At 41.9% G+C, this 23032-nt stretch overlaps 1 protein-coding gene across 1 annotated transcript in view; it reads right to left on the bottom strand.

Moving 5' to 3' along the window:
* SAMD13 (sterile alpha motif domain containing 13) overlaps positions 1–23032 on the bottom strand; it is a 42741-nt gene that overhangs the window by 7273 nt on the left and 12436 nt on the right. The window contains exon 3 of the mRNA XM_004679159.2: positions 11881–11992. Coding sequence (XP_004679216.1) covers positions 11881–11992 — 112 coding nt within the window. The remainder of the gene's footprint in view (positions 1–11880; positions 11993–23032) is intronic.

Genomic DNA, 23032 nt, shown 5'->3' with positions numbered 1-23032 from the left:
AGAATCAAGCCCCTGAAGTTGCCGCAAGGACTTCCAGCAGAGGAGGACATGGCTAACACCTGCCTCAAGAGCACTGGGGAGTTAGTCGTGGGCTGGCAACTAAATCCTCTGGGCCACAAGGCAGTCAAGCCCTAATGCCACAGCAGTTTGAGATTAAAAGCTGCAACTCATTTTAATTTAAATATGTGAAAAAGGTGTTTTCATTAAAACATATTTTAAATAGTAAAAAAAAAAAAAAAAAATGTTTGCATACTTAAGTTCCGGCAAGTACGCATGCATTGAAGTATGGTTTAGGGAATGACAGGTGTAAATTTCAAAAAGGCAAAATCTTAGATCTAAAAATAAATGTGTAGATCCACAGATTTTATAGCTCAGTAGATAAACATGAGTTTTAGAGTAAGACACTATCTTAATGCTCATTAGGTATGACCTGGGGCAAATTATTAATCTCTCTAGGCCTCTTCTCCTTATCTACATGATGGGAGAGAAAGTGTAATTTACAGCTGAGATGAAAGGATTGTTGAGATAACACATGTGAAGTAGATTCCAGAAAAGTATTAGATTCAAAAGTCTCATAGGAAAGTCTCCCTGTGAAAGAATATAGCAGCAACTCATTCCCACTGACGTGGAGGAAACTGATGAACTAGGCTTTCTTTTTCCACTTTAGTCTTACCACTCACCTATTCTAGAACTTCCTGTGTAACAACTCTCTTGACATTCACTATCTGACTGCAAGTGCTGACCATTTGGAATGCCAAAGTTTTCCAATCTACATTTACAAACTACAAATGTACCAGAAGAAGGACTTGGGCTAGAGCTGAGGGATCCAAAATGAGAAAATCCTGTGTCCCATACGGATGTCACATCACCGAGGACTTGAATTTCCTCGCCTTACCCACACAGCCTGTGGAAAGATTACCTTCTGAGGAGAGGAGAAGACATTTTGAAAGTCACAGTGTAGCCTCTCAAACCAGACTCCCTCAGATATTTTTTATTTTCTCTATTTTCCCTTTTGATGAGGATTCTCCCTCCCACCCCGACTTGTCTATTTCTTGGCATTAGACAAGACCATATGGACCTCAGCTAGTTGTCTGAATTTATCCTCAGCTACCCCCTCATTTTCTGGGTTCTTGTCTGGGTTTACCTTAAGAGCTAACTGATGATAAACCTTTTTAATACAGAGGAGAAAGCACGCAGTACTCAGTACTTTGTAGTGAGAAGTAGAATAGAATATTGAACTTCCAGTGTAATAGGGTTAGGACTCTCGTTAGTTAACGACATCACAGGAATCATTTTTAAAAGCAAAGAAGCTGTATAGGTGGTTGTAGTCACTCACCACATTTTTTCAAAGGGCCTCTCCTCACTGAGTCACACAGTTTATTTTCTGAAGAATTTCCATATAACTTTGAAAAGAGAGACTCTCTGACTCTACCCTTTGAATCTTATCACATGTTTCTTGGAACAGTCCCCTCTTGAGAAAATTCCTCTATACTAGTCCCCACCCCTCCTTGCTCCTTTGCATGGATACACAACTCCACACTTGCCAGGCTCCGTTGCATGCTCATGTGGTCAAATGACTACATTTTGACTGATGGCGCAGGGTTGAGGTGCAGCCATCGGGCTTGGCACACAGAACTACCTACACATTTCCTCCTTGCCCTGTACCATTACCCCAACTGGATGCCAAAGCCCAGGCGATTTTGAAAGTTTCTGGCTGAAAATGACACAACCTCATCAGTCTGGTCCTTGAATTACAGCAAAGCGGAAGAGCCCATCCTCCCCCGCCATCTTGTGCTATTTGTATGGGCAAGAAATAAACTTCTGTTGCAATTTAGCCACTGCTCTAAAACACCAACCACGTTTACAACTTCTTTACTTTTAAAAACAACTCCTATAGGCCCTCCCTGGTGGCGCAGCGGGTTAAAGCGCAGCACTGAGAATCTAAAGCCACTTCCCCATAAGTTCGATCTCCGCCTGCCCCGGAGGTGACCACATGGCGCGGCAGACCTCTCCTGACCCGCCCACTGCTCCCCTCAGCAGTGTACTTCGTCGATCTGCCTGTTCTGCTCCCCACTCTGTCCCTGGTGAATCCTCTCACCCACCACATCTCTGGCCTGAACCCCAGTTCTGTATGAATAAATATTTAAAAACAAAAAACAACTTCTATAATGTCATTAACTAGCAAGAGTCCTAATCCCATTCTACCTCTCTCTCCTCATTCCCATTATTGTCACTTTTTCATTTCTTTCTTTCTTTCTTTTTTTTTTTTTTTAAAGATTTACTTATTTATGCATACAAGAACTGGGGTACAGGCCAAAGGTGCAGGAGGGTGAGAGGATTCACTAAATACAGAGTGGAGAGCAGAACAGGCAGATGAACGAAGGACACTGCTGAGGGAAGCAGCAGGCAAGACAGGAGCGGTCTGCTTCTGCGTCGTCATGGGGGTCACCTCCCTGGCTGGGAATCGAACTTGTGCTGGAGTGGCTGTAGATAGCTTCATAGTGCTGCGGATAACTTCATAATGTGCCACCAGGGAGGGCCAAAACAATTTTTTTTAAAAAAAGATTTATTTATGCATATAGAACTGGGGCTCAGGCCAGAGGTATGGTGGGTGAGAGGATTCATCAGAGACAGTGGGGAGCAGAACAGGCAGGTTGACAAAGTACTCTGCTGAAGGGAGCAGCGGGTAGGCTAGGAAAGGTTTGCCACACCATGTGGGTCAGCTCCCAGGCTGGGGATTGAACTCATGCTGCAGTGGCTTCAGAGATCTTCATAATGCTGCGCTTTACATTGCACCACCAGGAAGGGCCCCCACAATTTTTGATATGCAAGTATTCTTAGCTTATTAACCTTCCATATGCCCATGTCACAAACCCAAGGGCAATCTAACAATTCTGCTCTGTCTCATACACTTGGTGCAATTGGAGAAAAAATAAATCAAGACCACGAATAAGAAACACTCTATGTGCAGAATTCCAATCTCATCTGGGCCACTAGTATGCTTCAGCAGTTCTTTTATCTTTCTCTGGTCAGTTCTTGCTCCCGTTCTCCTTGGTGATGACTCTTAACTTCTCTTCTTTAGTTCCTCATTACATGTCTTCCCACCCTGGTCTATTCCCGGCAGAGGGGCTTGCCACTTGCTTAACAAGAGAAATACAAAGTATAGGAATTCTCTTCATTCTCTGAAGGACCAGGGCAATCTTAGCTATGTCTGTACATCTGACCTATGTCCCTAGCCCAGAGGTAGATATCCCTGCCTTGCTGAGAACTAATCCATATGTACTCATTTAAAAAAATATTTTATTTACCAACTTGAACCATCATTATATCATGACTGGAATTACATTTTTAAAGATTTATTTATTTATGCATACAAGAGCTGGGGTGTAGGCCAGAGGTGGGGGGGGGGGTGAGAGGATTCACCAGAGACAGAGTGGGAAGCAGAACAGGCAGACTGACTGAAATGCACTGCTGAGGGGAGCAGCAGGAGAGAGAGGAGAGGTCTGCTGGGCCATGTGGGTCAGCTTCCTGGTTGGGGATCAAACTCGTGCTGCAGTGGCTGTGGATAGCTTCATAGTGCTGAGACTTAACCCCTGGCACCACTAGGGAGACCCTGGCATTACATTATTTTTAGTGTTACATAGCAATATAACACACACACACACACACAACATGGTGTTCAATTCACAATGTCGTGCAATCATCACCACTATCTTTTTTTTTTTTTTAACTCTTCCATTACCTCCATAAAAAAACTGCAATAATTGACCCTCCCTGGTGGCGCAGCGGGTTAAAGCACTGCACTGAGAATCTAAAAGCCGCTTCCGCATGAGTTCGATTCCCGCCTGCCCCGGAGGTGACCACATGGCGTGGCAGACCTCTCCTGACCCGCCTGCTGCTCCCCTCAGCAGTGTACTTCGTCAGTCAGCCTGTTCTGTTCCCCACTCTGTCTCTGGTGAAGCCTCTCACCGCCCCTGAGCCTCTGGCCTGTACCCCAGCTCTGTATGCACAAATAAATAAATCTTAAAAAAAAAAAAAAAAAACTGCAATAATTCTCTACTTCACCCTCCCTCTCAACCATTGATACCCTCTACATACTTTATGTCTCTATGAACTTCCCGTTTTAGATATTTCATATAAACGGAAACATGCCATACTTGTCTGGCTTATTTCACTGAGCTCTGTGTCCAGGGCTTGTCAAGACTGTAGCATGTTTCAGAACATCAACCCTTTTTATACTTGAATAATATTCCATTGCATGGCATACCTCATTTTGTTTATCTAGTCCCCTGTTCATAGATATCTGGGCTGTTCCCACTTTTTGGTTATTGTGAATAAAACTGCAATGAACACTGGTGTACAAGTAGCTGCTTGGGTCCCTCAAGACAATTCTTCTGGGCAGAATTTCTGGCTTACATGCTAATTCTTTGCTTAACTTTTTGAAGCCTTGTCAAACAGTTTCTACAGTAGCCATCTTATTTTATATTCCTACCAGCAGTGTACAAAGGTTCCAATTTCTCCATATCCTTGCCCTTCCATATTTTTTGATATCCCTTTTGCTAACCCTCAGGGAATCTGCTTCATTTAACAACTCTGAATTTCTTTCAATTTTAGCTTGTCCAATTCTTTCGGCAACTTTCCTGCATGTAAATATGTTTGAGTGTCTGCTCTAGCTACTGGCTCTCCCTCAGGTAAGGTCTCTTTTTTTGTGCCCAGCTAAGCAGTCTGTCTGTTCTCTGGCCCCCTGCCTAATCTTCTTTTTCTTATCCCTTCATTCCTTGCTCCAAACCTCTAATTCTAAGTTACTTGGAATTCTTAAGATGAACTGTATAACTCCATGCCTCCTTGAGTTTGTATCTGATTCTCCCTCTGCACATAATCTTCTATGCTTCCCCTAAGTGGTTCTCATACCTAAGACGGCCTTATTAAAGTAATGAGTAAGATAGTAATAAATGAATAAAAAGATAATGAGGATTATTTCACTGCAGTAGTTTTATATGGACTTTAATGAGTATGAGAAGAAGCTATAATAACTAGAGACAATTGAAGAAACGAATGAGTCAAAATGCACTATCTTATATAATGTCTTTAACTCAGATTCAAAAGGTTCTTTCCTTATCAGCTTTGCTTTTAAGCCTCATGACTTATTATTATTATTATTATTATTATTATTATTATTATTATTATTTTTACTGTTAGTATTATCCATTTGCTTTCTACTACTACTAACTCTTCAAATCTTTGATGGACTGAAAGAACACATTCAGAGTTACAGCTGCCACCTCTTCTCACAATGCTATAAAATATTTTAAGTGTTTCAAAAGGCTTCAATGGTTAAGAAATAATGGTGTCAACACACTCTAAATATTTTCAGTACATGGCATTATTAAATGCTGATAAAATAATTAAAATTTATTTTATGAAGTTTATCTAAACTTTAATTGTGGGACATGAACACCAAGCTAATGAAGTTTTGCCTTAACAGTTTTGTAATTTTTTTCCTTGGGCTTATACAAAGGACAAAACCTGGATTTGTCCTGTGTCTAATTAGAAATATCCAGCTGTAACTACAGCTGAAATCCATGTGTTTAGGGTTGTTCTGCTGGGTCTCCCTGTTTTACTTACTAGTCCACTTAAGCTTGTTAAGGCTACTTGGTAACTTGTAATAATCAGATATTTTACTTCTATTTATTAAGTCAGTGGCCTCAAAATATATCCAAAGCTAGCCATAGCCATCTGAAAAGACATGCAATCTTTTTGTTTCAGATAAGTGACTTGAACCACTCATTGGGCACTACAGAGTGAAATACTGTTGCTGGTCATGAAGTCTGGGAAGAGGAGGAGAAAGTAGAGGGAAATTAATTTATCCCAACGAGTTGTGTAGTTTTTGCCATGACACTGAGGGAGAAAACATGATCTTAGAGATCTATCTTTTTCTACAAAGAAATCACTGATGTTATTCATAAGTTTGAGGAGTTTGAGTAAGATGTATTCCGTGATGCCGAACGAGTGGCAGATCTCTGTCTTCCACCTTCACATACAGTGTATGTGAGTCAGATAACGACTGGAGTCCACTCCAGCGGGCAGAAGTGTTTTGTGAGCAGCAGTGAAGGCTCAGTTTGAGAGGGAGTTGCAGAGGACGTCAGAACTCCTTAGCTGTCAAACTAAAAGTGGAGGTGATGTTACACCAGAGACCAGTGCTCATTTAGCCTCCAGAGTTGGACGAAGTAAATCCTAGCCCGAATGTTCAGTGTGAGGAAAGAGGATACACTTTTCAAAGAGTCTAGTCAGGAAGTTCTCTTCTAAAAACTAAAGCTCTTAAAAAAGTAAAATTGCTGAGGTCCTTGTGACTCTTGAAAACCAAGCAAGCCATATCCTTTGGCAGCCGCTGATTTTTTATCATCTAGTCACATCAATTCAGTGGTGTACCTATAACTTTAAGTGCTTTTGTGCGTTACGCTATGCATCAAAATCATACCTCATGAGGGCTAAATTTCAAGAGAACACTTGACTCTTAAAGCAGGAGCCTGAGCAATATTCTGCTTGTTCAACTCCACATGCACTGAGTCCTAGAAAGACAAACTCCAGTATCCCTCAGTGACCATGAGTCAGTCAGGAAGAGAGGAACTGGAAGTCAGGACTCTCATTCATGCCCTTCACTAAAAGGGTTGATAGCGGGGGACTAAAGAAAACAGCCACCCCCTTACACTGAATGTGGGAAAGAGACAGATGGACAGTGTGGTTGTGGCTGTCTTCGCACCACAGGGATCTCCCTGCCACCTGCACATACAAGCCAGTGAACCTTCTGGAACACCATGTTAATAAAGCCTGTGGGTTAGACTCCACACCTAACAGTTGCAACCTTGAAGACACAAGCCACGAGTCAACCTGTGGGAGAGTGACATCACCAGTCATAAAACACAGATACAACCAGATCAGTAGCACAACCGAAAACACACACACTGTTGGTACTGGGTCAGTTGGGGTTGGGGGAGCAGAGGAGGCCACACTTACTCTTAAGCCTTCCCTTTTGACAGAACTTTTGGTTTGCCATTCTGACTCACACAGAAGAAAACTTGATGGAGAAAATAGGGCCGGGCCGGAGGGCAGTGTCATGGAGATGACTGTCATGTGACAGTGTGTCCGCACAGAGAAAAGGAGGTAATGCAGAGATCACAGCTTAATCCAGCTGCCCCTCCACAGCTCAGGACATGGTTTATCATTCCTGCCCTTTGGATAAATCTCACTCAGTGGCCTGACATCTTCTAAGGGGGCAGGGTACTAGAAAACCACATCTGAGTCTGGTTGCTACAGCAACAGAGTAGCTGGTTACATGCTGCCGGATCAACCATGAAGACCACACTCTCCTTACAGCTAGTCCATCTGAGGGTGAGCATGTCTGGCATCAGCATCTGCACCTTAGTCAGCTCAGGCTGTTATATATAACAAGACACCATTGATTGGATGGTTTAAACAACACATTTTTTTTCTCAAGTCCTCGAGGTTTTAGAAATCCAACAGTAGTATCCACATGATTAGGCACATAGAGAGGGTTCTTTTCCTGCCTTGTAGAAGGCCACCCTCTCGTATCCTTACATGGCAGAGATAGAACAAGTTCTCTGTTTCCTTCATTTCAGAGAACTCATGGTATAATGAGGGCTCCACCCACTGACCTCACATACATTGAAATACCCCATCCCACCACCTAATACTATCACGTTGGGAGTTAGGGTTCCAATACATGAGTTGTGGGGGGACACATTTATTCAATTCATAAGAGTGATGAAACTTAGCTCCCCATCACTGGAAATGGTGCTACCCTTTATGGACCTGACTTTTCCTCAGGTGCTTCAGGAGACACTCTCCATCCCCGCCCTACTTCCTTGCAATAGCAGGGCAAACCTTCCCTGAAGACACTTAAGGGTATGGCCCTTCTTATTGTCAGCCACTGAGACCTAGAAGAGGTGTCTGCAAGGGTCCTGTGTTTGGATGGGTGTGGCCTGTTGTCTTCTCATCTGGGATGCTCTTAGTGAGTGACTGTAGACCAGTCAAGGTACATTCCTGGGAAGGTTCTGGAAGGTGGAAACATAGTGGGCCTCTGAAGCACAGTGATGGGAGAGACCAGCTAGAACTCTAAAGGAGCCCAACCCTCTGTCCCCATGAAAATCACAGCAGCTATTTGGCTTATCAGCTTTGGCCTGGCTGGTGACTCCCTCCTTGCCCTCTTATCTCCATTGAGGAAGAAGAAAATGATAAAAATTTCAGAGCAGGAGAAAGACTGGGATCACTCTCTGAGAATAAGTCAAGGCAGGCTTTTGCCCCCAACGACCACCCTTTTCAAGAGAATGCAGAGACTTGGGCTTCTGAACCACACTGGCGAAACTCCAGTCTCTTGGGAATTCATCTTAGGTTCCCAAGTTGGTTCCTTTTTGCCTCAGTATCTCTGGTTGCCAGAGTGATGTCAGCCCTGGGAAAAAGGGCCTACTTCTGGTCCACGCTCTGAGTTAGCTAACTCCATTTGTGCACAAAATCTGGGAGGGCCCGAAGAACAGTCCCCTCCCCCCAGCTTGGGATATTTGCCTCAGAGGGTCTCAGCAGAAGCTCAATCTGAAGAAAGCTTTCAGGCAGCTGGGACTATGGCCAAGAGACCTTTTAGCTAGGTCCTTCTTGTTGTTAACCTTTCACAATATTATTTAAATTTAATTTTAGAAACAAATTACTCAACTGCAATGACACAGAGGGACATTATACTAGTAAAAACCAAAATAAAATATGTTCAAACTGATTGACCTTCCACTTTCCAGACTGAGCTGTTTGCCTTAAAGTTTTTATTGTAAAAATTTTCAAAGGCAACATTGTAAGATGTATAGTTAATACCTATAGTCTTACCATCTATATTCAACAATTAGCATTTTCTACACTGTATTATATGTCTATCCATCTACTTATCCCTCTATCCAATTCATAATCCATATTTTGATGCATTTCAAAATAATTTGTATACATCACCATAATTCTCTCCTAAATACTTCAACTTACATACCCTTAATAGTTTAATATTAAATTTTTACAGTCCTTTTCCATTTGTGGTAAATTTATAGGCTGTGTCATACATAAATGTAAGTCACTTGCACATGCATTTGCAATGACCACGCAGATACCTGTACCCCAAGCCTAGAAAGCTTGAGGTACAGGTCAGCCATAGTCACTCCCCTTCCCAGTCACTCTCCACTTATCCACAAGCAACACTGTGATATTTTTTCTACCGCTGATACATTTCCTGATCTCAATCTTTATCAAAATAGAATTGTTGCAGTCTCAGTGGTTGTGTCCCCCGAAATAACATGCTGAAACCTTACCCCTAAGGGATATTCAGAGTAATAGCAATTGAGGCCTTCGGGAAGTGATTCAGTATTGAGGGCTGTACTGTCATGAATGGGATTAGTGTCTTTTTTTTTTTAATATAATAGTTTATTTTTACACCATTTTGCGCCTTTTTCCATTTCAGTTGTAATCCCCATAGGCTTCCCATCACCAAATCACCTGGGATTAGTGGCCTTTTAAAGGAGGCTCCAGTGAGCTTGTCATGCCTTCCTCTATGTGAAAACACAGCAAAAGACAAATATTTAGGAAGATACCAACCATCCATCCTGTTGGTGCTCTAAATTGGCCTCTCCAGCTTTTAAGAATTGTAAGAAATAAATGTTTGCTGTTCATAAGTCACCCAGTTTATGGTATTTTTGTGATAGCAATTATAGCATAATAAGACAGGAACCATTCAGTATGGTCTCTTTAGTGCAAAGCTTCTCTCACTTAGTATAATTTTTTAAATATATTCATTACATCACCTTTCTTTTTATACAATGTGTGATTTCCTCATGAAATTCCCACCACCAGGCCCTGCCTGGTTGCGCAATGGATTAAAGCACATCATTATGAAGCTATGGCAGCCACTGCAACACGAGTTTGACCCCCAGCCAGGGAGCTGACCCACATGGCGCAGCAGACATCTCCTGACCTGCCCACTGCTCCCCTCACTAGTGTTTTTCAGTACATCTGCCTGTTCTGCTCCTTCTGTCTCTGGTGAATCCCTCACCCCCACCCCCACCCCCCTGCCCTCGTCACCTCTGGCCTTGTACCTCAGTTCTATAGGTACAAATAAGTAAATCTTAAAAAAAAAAAAAAAAGGAATCCCCATCCCAATTCCCCTGTGCACCATCACCATTATCTCTTGTGCTCTTCCCACTCTGTCCTGGTCCTTCTTCCTCCTCCTCCCCTACAGAAAGTCTCTGATCTGTAGTTGCCTGATGATTTTGAGTTTTACTTTACTATAGTTATTTTTTTTTTCTGATTCCTTTTTTGTTTTCTCTACATTCCTTCCATGTTTTAAGTGTCATTCAAACTGTTGTTTGTGTGAGTGGTTCATTCTTTCTAATTACTAGGTAGTATCCCACTGTAATTTTACCAGTGTGTCCAGAGTACTAGCTGGACACTTCTGCTTCCAGTTTTGGACAGTTATAAGATTTCAGAATATCATGAATACTATGCATAAAGATAAACTCAATTTTATACAAATCTTTTGCAGACGTGTTTTCATACTTTTGGATAAATATTAGGGAATGAAATTGCTGGCTCCTGAGGTAGATGCCTGAGTGTTTATTTTACACCTCCCCAGCGACACTGGAACGCGTGGTTGCTCCACATCATCAGGTCCATGTGGATTTATCCATCTTTCTAATTTCAGATATTTTGGTGGGTGTGAAGTGATTTATGCTGCTATTTTGGCAAGCTTTCCAAATTAACAAGAAATATATATGTACACGGATCAGGATGCAGGAAATAGTGGTTGAAGGAGAGCTAGAGATCACCATAAATGATGATAGTAAAATTCACCTATCCAAACCCAGTTTAAGAGAAAAAAAACAGCTAAAGGGAGGTGAAGGACACACTCAGACACACCTACACACCTATAATTCTTTCAGTTATATTCCAATATTAGAAAAGGAAACTGAAGGCTCAGAAAACTGCAGACTTCCTTAGGATAGGAACTCTGCTTCCCTACAGAGCTGGTTTGGTGTGGACCACAATGTGCTCCCCTAATTTGCTTCCTTAAGGTCAACGTCCCTTAAGTACCACCTTTGAGCTGCTTCAGCCTGAAAAACAGAATTAACAATCGCCCCGACAATTGGAAGGAACCCCCTGCTCCCCATTCCTTCTTTCCAGCAGCAACTCTGGCCTGGAAAAAGGGAAGTAACATTTTAGGGGCATGAGCACCAGGACCCACCGTAGGCATTACACATGTGCTATGTTCATCCACACAACACCAGCTTCTCAAGTGAGGCAGTGACATTCTCATGGTATAGATGTGAAACCAAGATGCAAAGACGTGGTAAGTTGCCTGGGGCCACAGAGAATCAGAAGTAGGATTTGACTCTGAACCCTGTTTTCTGACCACTGCACTTTACTAAGCACAAAATGGCAAACTGGAGGAGGCTCAGTAGCTCGCTCAGTGCTGAGGTCAGTCATCGACAGTGCTCAGGCCTCTTAGTCCTGCCCCTCCTTTTCCTGTCTTTTCTGTTCTCTAGTGCGTTAATGTTGACGGTTTGACTGTTATGTCTTTCAGAAGTGTGTGTAAATAAGCTTCAGCCTTCTCTTCTACAGTGGTTACTGTGTCTCAGGCTTGAGCTTCTCTCTTGCAGGAAGGTGGCATTAACTTGTCACTTTCCGTCTTCCCTTCCCCTACCTTGGTTTCACTGACCTAGTGTGACCGTGTGAAGGACACACAGAGACCCTCACTGGTCCTTTCCCTCTCCATTCCCATCTGCCCCTTCTGAGGAAGGGAGGTAGTTGTGTTCATCACGTTTCTCTTGAGCCAGTTACCTGTTCCTGAAATGCACTAGCTTGCTCCTCAAATCCCGCTGTTCGGAAATAGTTGACGACATCCATCACGGCCCAGTCTGCAGGGTCCGGGGGTCTCCCATTCTCCATGGAACTGCAAAACACAACCCAAAGAGTTGTCATGGCTGAGTATATAAGAGTGAGCCAGCTGGCTGGAAGCTGACTAGGCTCTCTGCCCTCAGAGGCCCAGATCCCAAGCAAGGTCATAGGCATCCTTGCATATCTTGGGTTGGGAAGATTATAACTCTCACTGGCTGTCACTGCTTTCTTAATAAAACATTAGATCTTTCAAATAAAGCATTTTCTCAGATACTTCTTTTTAATACAGAAATATTATTAAGAATGGTCCAGTGATTTCTGTTGGTTCACAGTAGGATTTTCACACTCCTGAGTTAAAAACACCAACTCTTTCCCACAAGAACCCATGTGTCACCTTCCTCATTTCCATCTCCACATAGCCAAAGAAAAAGCTACATCACACCCTTCCACAGCTCTGGGCTTTTCTACATGTTTGTGATTCCAGCACTTACAATGCTCGTCATTTGCCTCTACCAGATAAAACCCTACCATTTCTACCAGTTTGAATATGACGTATTTTCTGGCTCCATCAGGTAAATGTTTTCATTATCCCCTCCTCTCAATCTAAGAGCTCCATCCAAATTTCCATTTCTACACTGCATTATACTCTGCTTATTGGATAGTCTCGAGACTGTCCAGTAAAATAGGAGATGTGGGTTAAAGGTATGCATTTGGGGCCATTTCTTGTTTTATTATTTCTAATGTCAAGCACATCATTAGCAACTGTCAGATGATAAGCAAGCACTTGTCTGAGATGGTCTATGCAGAACCTGCCTATCTGGCTGTAGAGGACAGGGGCAAGAGAGAAGTGGACAGGGGAAGAATGGCGAGGAACTATATATAGCCATTGTGACTGCCTTACTTCTGTGGTTCAAGAGTATCTGTTTGGATTCTCTACAGCACATCCAAAGTGATTCTCCAGAGTATAACTCAAATCACATCACTCTCCCACTTAAAATTCTTCAAATATTCCCATGATCTTAAGATAAAGTGCATACAGGCCCTCCCCGGTGGCACAGCAGGTTAAAACACAATACTAGGAAACTAAAGCCACTTCAGCATGAGTTTGATCCTGGACCCACTTCAGTGCCAGTTTGATCCCCACCCCGGAGGTGACCCACTTGGCTCAGCAGACCTCTCCTGACCCTCCCACTGCTCCCTCAGCAGTGTACTTCATCAATCTGCCTGTTCTGTTCCCCACTCTGTCTCTGGTGAATCCTCTCACTGTAGCTGCACCTCTGGCCTATACCCCAGTTCTGTGTACATAAATAAATAAATCTTTAAAAAAAAAAAGATAAAGTGCAGACAGCTTAACTTGGTTTAGACAGTTCCTCAGGACAATGCATAGATTGGAAGGAAGCTGGAAGTGCCTGCCTAACTTTCCAGAGAATACCTTGGTGAACAAAACAGACATGGTCCTTACTCTGTGGACCTACAGAGAGCTTAGAAGTTCTCTTCCTTTTGGCCAACACTACTCAGTCATCATACAACTAGATGTTCCACTGCACATGGCTGTGATGCATCATACTGGGGTGGTCTGAGGGGTAAAGGAAGACTTTCCTGTGGAGTTTCTTTTGAGGTCAAAGCAGTCCAAGTGTGAAGAAGTCCGGTGAAGATTATTCCAAACTCTGGCAGAAATACACACAGCCAAGGGACAATGCAGGTCAAACAGGTGACATGCAGGATGATGTATGTGTCTAAGAGCAATGGCGCCCTACTGCATGGACTCATCTATAATGGGGGACCTCGTCAGATTTACATTTTGAAAAAGAGAGTACTGTAGATGGCCAGGGGAAGGGAGGGATACCAGGGAAAAGTCCATTACAATTATCCAAATGAGAGATTGTGGTGAAACCAATAAGAGTAGCGGCTATGGAAAAAGAGACTGGGGTGCAGACTTAAAAGATATTGATAAGATCAGCATGACTTGCAGGCTCTCTCTGGTGGCATAATGGGTTAAAGCACAGCACTATGAAGCTGTCGGAAGCCAAGGCAGCACAAGTTCGATTCCCAGCCAGGGGGCTGACCCACATGGTGTAGCAGACCTCTCCGGACCTGCCCACTGCTCCCCTCAGCAGTGTATTTCAGTCTATCTGTCTGTTCTGCTCCCTACTCTGTCTCTGGTGAATCCTCTCACCCACTGCACTTCTGGCCTGTACCCCAGTTCTGTAAGCATAAATAAATAAATCTTTTTTTAAAAAAATCAGCATGACTTGATGGCAGAAGCAACCTAGAGAACAAAGGAGATGGAAGCATCAGGGAACTAGATGCATGATGGCAACTTCACTTAGACAGCACCGCCGATCTTAGTTGGAAATGTTGAATTTGGGGTGTAAATTTAATGTGGGGCATGAGTCAGGATCTCAAAGCAGATGAGTAGGATACAGGTACATTTGGGAGGCAATGAGATGGTAACTGAAACCGTGGGGGAGGAGAGAAATGAGCTTTGAACTAAGCTTGGAGAGACTCAACATTTAGTGCACAGTGAAAGCTTTCATGTTACTTTCAATGGAAATGAAATTGCCCAATGTTGAAGGTACGGAACGTCTGACTGTATCTCTGCCTCACTCACAGCACATTATTTTGTGCTTAGGAAAAATTTTTAAAAATTTGATTATAGAACAAACATCTATCCTAGCCAAAGAAAAGGGACTGATCAATAATGTGAGTGATCAATAATTTCTCAACACAACACTAATTTAAAAACATCTAGGGTCAACACTTACTTAGACTTGAAAAAATACTTAATGTGATTTTCCATTTGACTTAAAGATTGTTAATCTATAAACGTTTCATGCCCGGGTACACTCACTAGTGGTGTGACCGTGTGTGTGCATGTGTGTGAGTGTGTATGCATACCCATACTGGTCTATTGTTTAACAATAGGGAATAAAAATAATCTATCACCCTAACATTTTTGAACATGAACTGTATACTTTAAAATCAAAACTAAATGGGTTTTAAAATATGACCCACAGCCTGGGAATCTCTTTCCATCAATTTCTTAGCATAAGCAATCTCGAGCTGACATTTGGGCCTCTCTCTTCGAGGTACCAATTCCCTTCCCGCTCTTGCTTAAGAGGGGCTTCGAGAATGTGTGGAAAGGAGTTCACCGTTCCAATAAATCTTTTAAGTTTTCTAATCACCTCACTCCTAGCAGTGAGCACAGAGCTTCATTGGATAAACTTTTAAGTACCTCAAAAATATCTGATTCAACCTCACAGTGGTTGACTTCAGTTAGCTGCCTTACCTCACAAAGAATAGTTGCCTAATTGTAATAACAAAGTACACTACATTGTAATTTTAGGAAGGGGACTTTCTTGATTCTTATTCTGGTGACACATCACCTCCACATCCTGCAGTCTACCTGAGTACTAGCATTGCAGCAGAGAATAAAGACAGCAAAGCAGCAAGCAGTGCACCATGAAGAATAGGAGCTCTGAGGGACACGGCTTCCTTCATCTCAGGGTGATGGGATCCAAGCAGAAGAAATGAGTGGTTAGATAGCAATCAATGACTTAATGATTGATCTATCCTAATTAAAGTCTGATAGTCCAAGAAACAAAATTGAACAAAGCAGAAAAATAATCACAGTAGCAGACCATGCACACGCTGAAAGATTAACCCAATCTTTCCTCATCTCTGTAGCTCTGCAGTTTCTAACTCAGGAGGGACTGGCACAGTAGATACACTGCAGAGATGTGGTCTAGAGCTTTAGAATCTACAATACGGTTTTCACACAATGCTTAATATCAGTCTCCCAACTTGTGACTTGGCTACAGTAACTTGTTTCATAGAAGACTGAGAAAAGTCAAGAAAGGTAAGAAACTACCCCAAACCACACAGTAGACAAAATCAGGATTGGCTTGTGTGTGTGCCTGTGTGTGTGCTCGGAAAGGTGTTGACTGTTCTGATAAATCTTTTAAGTTTTCTTTATCAATTCACTTCTGGCATTGGACAGAGTCTCACTGGATAAACTTTCAAGTGTCTTGGAAATATCTGCTTTACCCTTACTGTGGCTGAGATATATGTAGAGCTACATTCATAACCATAGATCTCTCAATCTAGGCTTTTCCCAGTCTACTTAGTCACTGATACCACAAATATTTACTGAAAGTGGATTGTGTCCTCAGTAATGGGTTAGAGGCAGGGCTATAAGGACAGGAATGCAGTATCTGCCCTCATGAAGCAGGCAGTCTGGGAAGGGGAAGCAGATGTGTAAATAGCTAATTTTAATTCTTGTGGGAACGGAGGGTGGACACATCCATTGCAGATACATCCCAGAAAGGCAGGATAGTTCTACCTGAACAGGGTGTTGGAAGATTTTCAACAGCTATTTTGAAAGGCATCTGTTGCTTCTCACAGACCCTAGACTATTTAGAGATGGATCACATTAGAGAACGGATGGCTCGCAGCGGCAGGTAGAGGCAGACACACACTGCCACTTCTAGGTTGTTTATGTTAAGGTGTGACATATGATATTGCCTGGCCCTTACGAGAAAGTGGGAGAGGATCCAAGACAACACGGTGATAAGGGTGTGGGGAGAGGAGGAGGCCATCAAAGTGCATGGCCGGATAGTATCTGACATGAGACCATTTCACAGGGTGAATTTAAGCATCACCTTTCCCTGCTGAGAAAGTCATATATCTCCTCTAGGACTGCTATTTGTGGCCAAACTGAGACACTTTATTCACCTATAAATGGATTATTCTCTCCAAAGCTTTTCTTGTAACTTGTGCATGTCAGATTCCAGAAGGAATTCAAACGGCACTGTTTAAAAACACCTCCCAGATGGTGGTTCCCTTTGTGGCAGCTAGTTTTGCACTGATGAAATGAGATGGCAGATATAAAATTCCCATTATCACTTGATAGCTATTCACTATCATCATAGCAAAATGTTTCTTAAAATATAATGTATAAAATAGATCAATTCATAAATACTTTTCCATGCGTGGAATCCAAAATCTACATGTGTATTTGTTTTATTACAACATCATAACAAAATTAACAAGGAGTGAAGGGCAGAATATGTCTACAATCCCACACTTAATGAAATCACTGCTTCTGTTTAACCCAGTCACCTTTTGGTTCTCATGCATATGGTTAGGAACATCGTATATTGACAGAAATTATATCATGCATGAATAATTCACACTGGAAAGTGATTATCCCTTAATTAAACAATCACCTCACTTTTAAAGAGAACCAGAGAGATATAATAAATAACAAATTTGGTAGACATATGTAGACTGAGACCTTATGAGCATTTTCATGTTGGCACATTATCATTTTAAGTGCACACATAAAAGTCTCCATTTCCCTTTCATACAATATATTAGCAAAGGCAGGAGGGAAATAGTTGAAATTCTTCTTCTGATACTAGTACAGATATAATTTATGGTACTTATGATATTCTAGATTCTCAGAGTTGATCAGACCAAAAGGATACTTTGGAGAACTATAATCCACGTATGATTTCAAAAGCCCATTATACTCATAAATTGCATTTCTTTTTCAAAATTCAGAGGAAAAGTTACTCTAGGCAATAGTTCATGTATTGCTGTAACAGAGTGGTCCCAAGAAAAAGAGGAGTTCCAAGTACAGCCCCACCCAGAGGAGGGTGGACTGAGCAGAGAGGAGAAGCTGGAGAGGAAACTAGAGAAGGATGGATGCAGGAGACCTGGCAGAGGCACGTGGAGCAGAGAGATGCATGTGAAGAAGCAGCTCTTGTTTCTTGGCCCTGGACTGGTTGAAACGATGTGGGTGAGAGACTCCTGGGGAGGTTAACAATGGCAACGTTTATCTCGATTTTTGATTTTGCTCTTTTCCTCCCAGATTTGTCTGACTGTTTCTGACCCTTTTCTATGGGTCCCCACCAACAGATGTTTTAGACTTGTGCCAGGCTTTCAGGCCTTGCTTTGGGCCAATCCTGTTTAGCTGGACTTATACCCACAAGGCGACGGACGGGTAACTTTGGGTGCTTGATTTAGCAGCTATATTCTCTGTCTTATCTGTATTACACACTAACTGTATTTAAGTTCCTTTCCATTAAAGGCCTTAGATGTTTTGTCTTGATGTGGCAGATGGCAGAACCTATTTAGAGCAGGCAGGTCTGGGGTCCTGGAGTGCCCTTCTCCCTGCCCTTTGAAATTATGGTGATCTGTTTATCATATTACTCTTTTACAAAGCTAATTATCATTGTTTCTTATGTTTCCACTTCAGAAATACACTCTGTATACAGCCTTGATCTTTATAACTTATTTTCAAAATTAAATTAACCTGCTCTTTGCTCAGATCTTAAAATGTCCTTAGGCTAAATGCAATATAATTCTGATTCTAATAAATTAATATTGATTTCTTTGACCATGACATATCTAAGAATGAAACAACTAAATGAGCTTTAGTTTTATCTCCACTCTGTTCTCCCTCTCCGTTCATCCTAACAAGCTGGGATTTGGCTAAAAGGCAGGCCCAAAAGAGAAGGTATGGCTCAAAGATTCTTGAAAGGACATTTTTTTTAACATTAAGGTAAATAGGAGCTGACTGCATTTAGCAGCAGTATGCCCAAGCAATGAAAGCATTGAAAAAACAAATAATTTCTTCATGCTTTCTATATATTTCAAATTCTTTTGCTTGGCTTTCAGTGATCTGATTCAAACAGCTTTCCATTTCTCATTCCAAGAAGTGAGCAACATCCCAGATTTTGTCACATCCATAGCTCTACTCATGCCACTCAAGGCCTGGTATATTTAAGGTACTGGTTAAATGTCCCTTTCTCAATGTTGCCAGCCAACCTTTTATTCTAATCATCAATTATTTTAACCTGCCTACTAGGAGCCAGCCACGTTATAATAAGCCCTGGAACTTATTGTCTAGTGAAGACGAAAATCTCTTATCAGTTGCATGATGAAGAGAATCACGCTTCCTGCCTTATTCCAAGAAGTGGTTAAGAAATAGGAAGAGCAGGCCCTCCCTGATGGCGCAGCAGGTTAAAGCACAGCACAAAGAAGCTAAAGCCACTTCAGCATGAGCTTGATCCTGGCCCTGGAGGTAACCACATGGCACAACAGACCTCTCCTGACCCTCCTCCTACTCCCCTCAGCAGTGCATTTCCTCAGTCGGCCTGTTCTGCTCCCCACTCTGTCTCTGGTGAATCCTCTCACTGCCCCTGCACCTCTGGCCTATACCCCAGTTCTGTATGCATAAATAAATAAATCTTAAAAAAAAAAAAAAGATATAGGAAGAGCAGAGAGAAGGAAGGAGGGCACAGAAGGAAAAGTCATGGGGATGTGAGTCAGGCTATGTCAGAAGTGGCCGGGGGCTCTGGAACCCTGACTCAGCAGTAACAATGGAAGCATGTCCAAGAGACAGAGGGAGCACTCTCCTGCATCATTTCTTTCCTCCGTGATAGGCTATCTTTGCCCAGGTTGATGGCAGTCCTCTGAAATCACCTGGCTACCTGTTCTTGTCATGTCCCCCTAAGCCCTATTCTTTCTGAAAGCAACAAAGCCTATAACTGCTTTCTTCCTCACCTGTTCGTAACTCTCCAGTTCTAATAAAGTGTTCTCAACGAGGTAAATAAGGACAGTTCATTCAAAGGGATGCAGTCAATTTGTTTGTATTCACTATTAAACACAGTTCATGCTACAATTCCTGTGAACATAAATGACTGCTTCATATCCCAGTGAGTTAACACAGCACACGTTAAACTGAACTAAATAAAAAGCTGAAACGCTAAAATTAGTACTTTGTGCCCCAGTCATTTATAGTCAAGATAATTGCTCAAAGACCAGCTGGGCCTTTGAGCCTACTCTGGGCCACTGCACAGCAGTCATGATTTCAAAGATCTTAGGTGTGGTTTTAGTGCTTAGACAAATTTAGTTTTCTACGGTAGTATCACAAGCACACCACAAACTATGCGTGCAAAAATGTCAATTCTCCAGGGTTGCTAATGTATAAAGGATATAAAAATGCCTCTCTGTGAATCCTGCTGTCCTTGATTGAAATTTCTGTTGTTTTCATGCTTAAACTACAAGACAGATTTTATAATTTTCAACATTTCATTCTTTTTAAAACATATACATCAAGAAGGCAGTTATTTGCAATGGACAAAATAGTGTAAGTCAAAAGGGTAAAGAGACTCAATACTCAATGCAATATTGTTTAAGGGAAAAACAAACAGTTATTTATCATAATATCATAGAAGACTGCACAATGCATCTACCCAATTCATTTGCTGAAGCCCTAAACCTCAATGTAAACTGGATTTGGAGATAGGGCTTTCAGTACACAGGGCAATTAGGATTAAATCAGGTCATAATGTCTGTTAGGTTTAGTAGCCTTAAAAGAAGAACCTTGGGCCTTCCTGGTGACACAAGAGATGAAGTCTCAGCATTATGAAGCTATCAGCAGCCCCTGCAGTTGGATTCTGGTAGGGAGCTAACTCATATGGTGCAGTGGACCTCTTCTGTCTCAACTGACACTCCCCTCAGCAGTATATTTCTGTCCATCTGCCTTTTCTGCTCCCCACTGTGTCTGTGGTAAATCCTCTCACCCCCTGCACCTCTGGCCTACACCCTAGTTCTTGTATACACAAATAAACACATCTTTACAAAATAAAGAACCCTGTACATAAAATGAGTAAAGTCTGCTTGAGGAGTAGTTAAGATGGCCGTCTACAACCAGGGAGAGCGCCCTCAACAGGAACTGAATGGACTAGCACCTTATTTTGGGTTTCCCAGTCTGATGAACTGTGAGAGATAAATTTCTGTTGTTTAAGTTACTCAGGCTTTAATATCTTGTTATGGTTGTGTTTCAAAAAATGGTGAAGATGGCCCTCCCTGGTGGCGCAGCGGGTTAAAGCACAGCACTGAGAATCTAAAGCATGAGTTCGATTCCCGCCTGTCCCGGAGGTGACCACATGGTGTGGCAGACCTCTCCTGACCCGCCCGCTGCTCCCCTCAGCAGTATACTTCGTCGATCTGCCTGTTCTGCTCCCCGCTCTGTCTCTGGTGAAGCCTCTCACTGCCCCTGAGCCTCTGGCCTGTACCCCAGTTCTGTATGCACAAATAAATAAATCTTTTAAAAAAAAAATGGTGAAGATGATAAAATGGAATATCTTTAGCAAATACATAATAGATTTCAAAATTTTCTTCTGAACAATCAATAAAGAATCAATAAAACTAGTCACTTGTAATCAAAATTAAATGTCCAGCAGAATATTCTGAAGTGACTGTAAATAGAATCTAAATCTATAAGTTTATTGATTTGTCTAGTTATAAATGGCTTGGATTCATATGTAAAAGAAGACATAATTTTTCAATGGGCATAGTTATACTCAACTATGTTAGAATATTTTGATCAAAATTTAAAATGTTGATTCACAGAATGTGAAGGATTTTTCAATCATGCCACCAAACAATTGTCTGAATAATCCATTTTAAAACAAACAAAATAAGAACAATTGATTCCAACGTGGAAAAAAATGCTTTTTTTGAATTTTTGATAAATAGTACAACACAAAAGACACTGCCTGATTAATACTTGGAGTGTGCTTTGTCTCAACAATTTCCAAGTTCATAAATCAATGTTGATTTATGGCCTGAAAAACTGAATTCAGCTAAAATACCTTTAAATATTTTATATCTTTCAAAGAATAATTTTGGCTACAGCCAAAAAAGAATTCAATTCTAACTTCAACTACTGAAATTTAAGAAATTCTAGATTTGATGAGAATTTAAAATTGAAATTGAGGAAAAACTTCTTTCAGGAGAGAAAATACTGAGGACCATTGAGAAAAGCAATTCATCAAACATTTTGTGCCTGTGGCCCATTCAGGACAAAGCCACACACTGAGGAGAAACTACTTGGAGAAGCTAAACTGAATAAGAAAGATTTTATGAGGAGAAGAAAAAGAAGAGTAGGACAAAAAAAAAAAGAGTGTGCTGAAGAAAGATGGCAAAAATCCAAAAGGCAAAAAGGGAGGGAAAAAAGCATCAGAGGAAGTTCTCTGCTTTGTTCCTGGAAAAATAAACTGAGAAGCACAGATAGGCACTGAACTCAGAGAAGCCCTCAGTGTGGAGAGACAGCAGAATACCCCGTGATCACCTGGGACCAACCCTGACCCCGCAAGACAAAAGTGACGGGGAGGAAGTTCAAATCTGGGCGGAACAAAAGGATGAGTGGGGGAAGAAGGCAGCTACTGGCTGCACACTACAGTTCACACCCACTTGGAGAGGAGAAAGCTGTCTGCTGTGGTCTAGCTGTAGGAGAAAGTGCATGAGTGCTGTGGTGAGTCAGGCCGACGGGCCTCCCAGTGAGGAAGGCAAAGCTCAAAAAGACACTAGTGACCTACTTCCTGCTGGAAATCAAGTAGGTACAGTGAAACTGCACTGGACTTACGGAGCTGCCCCAGAGACAGGCAGAGACTGCAAAGACACAAGTCTCAAGTCTCATAGAGAAGGGCTAACAGCACTGACAGAGGCATGAGCAAGCCGGTACACAGCACTGTCATGAGTGACGGAAAGAACAAATTTCCAGAACCCAAATACAGTGCTGTGGAAGATTTCTTCTTTTTATCAGATAAAATAATTCCAAATTGTTTAAAACTCAACATTTCAAATCAAACAATTCCAAATTCAAAGAAATGGAAGAGAACCCAGAAAAGCTGATTAAAGATACATAAGAAAATTCAGCACAACAAATGAATGTCCTGAGATAAAATGAATGAGCAGAATATCAAAACTGAAGCTTTATTTTTTTTTATTTTTAACTTGTATTTATATATATATATATTTTACACTGTTGTTCATTTTTGGACACTGTTTCATATTGCCTCTCAGGTGTAATTCCCACAAAATTCCCACCACCAAGACACCTATGAACCATCACCATAGTCTTGTGCATTTCCCCACCTGCAGGACGGAAGCTTTAAAAAAGAAAATGAGGGTCCTCCCTGCTGGCGCAGCGGGTTAAAGCACAGCACTGAGAATCTAAAGCCGCTTCCGCATGAGTTCGATTCCCGCCTGCCCGGGAGGTGACCACATGGTGTGGCAG

Source organism: Condylura cristata, unplaced genomic scaffold (genome assembly GCF_000260355.1).
Source record: "Condylura cristata isolate star-nosed mole 26May11 unplaced genomic scaffold, ConCri1.0 scaffold00008, whole genome shotgun sequence".
NCBI classification, from domain to species: Eukaryota; Metazoa; Chordata; class Mammalia; order Eulipotyphla; family Talpidae; genus Condylura; species Condylura cristata.
The sequence above is the reverse complement of the archived record's forward strand: the minus strand, read 5'-3'. Positions and strand labels throughout refer to the sequence as shown.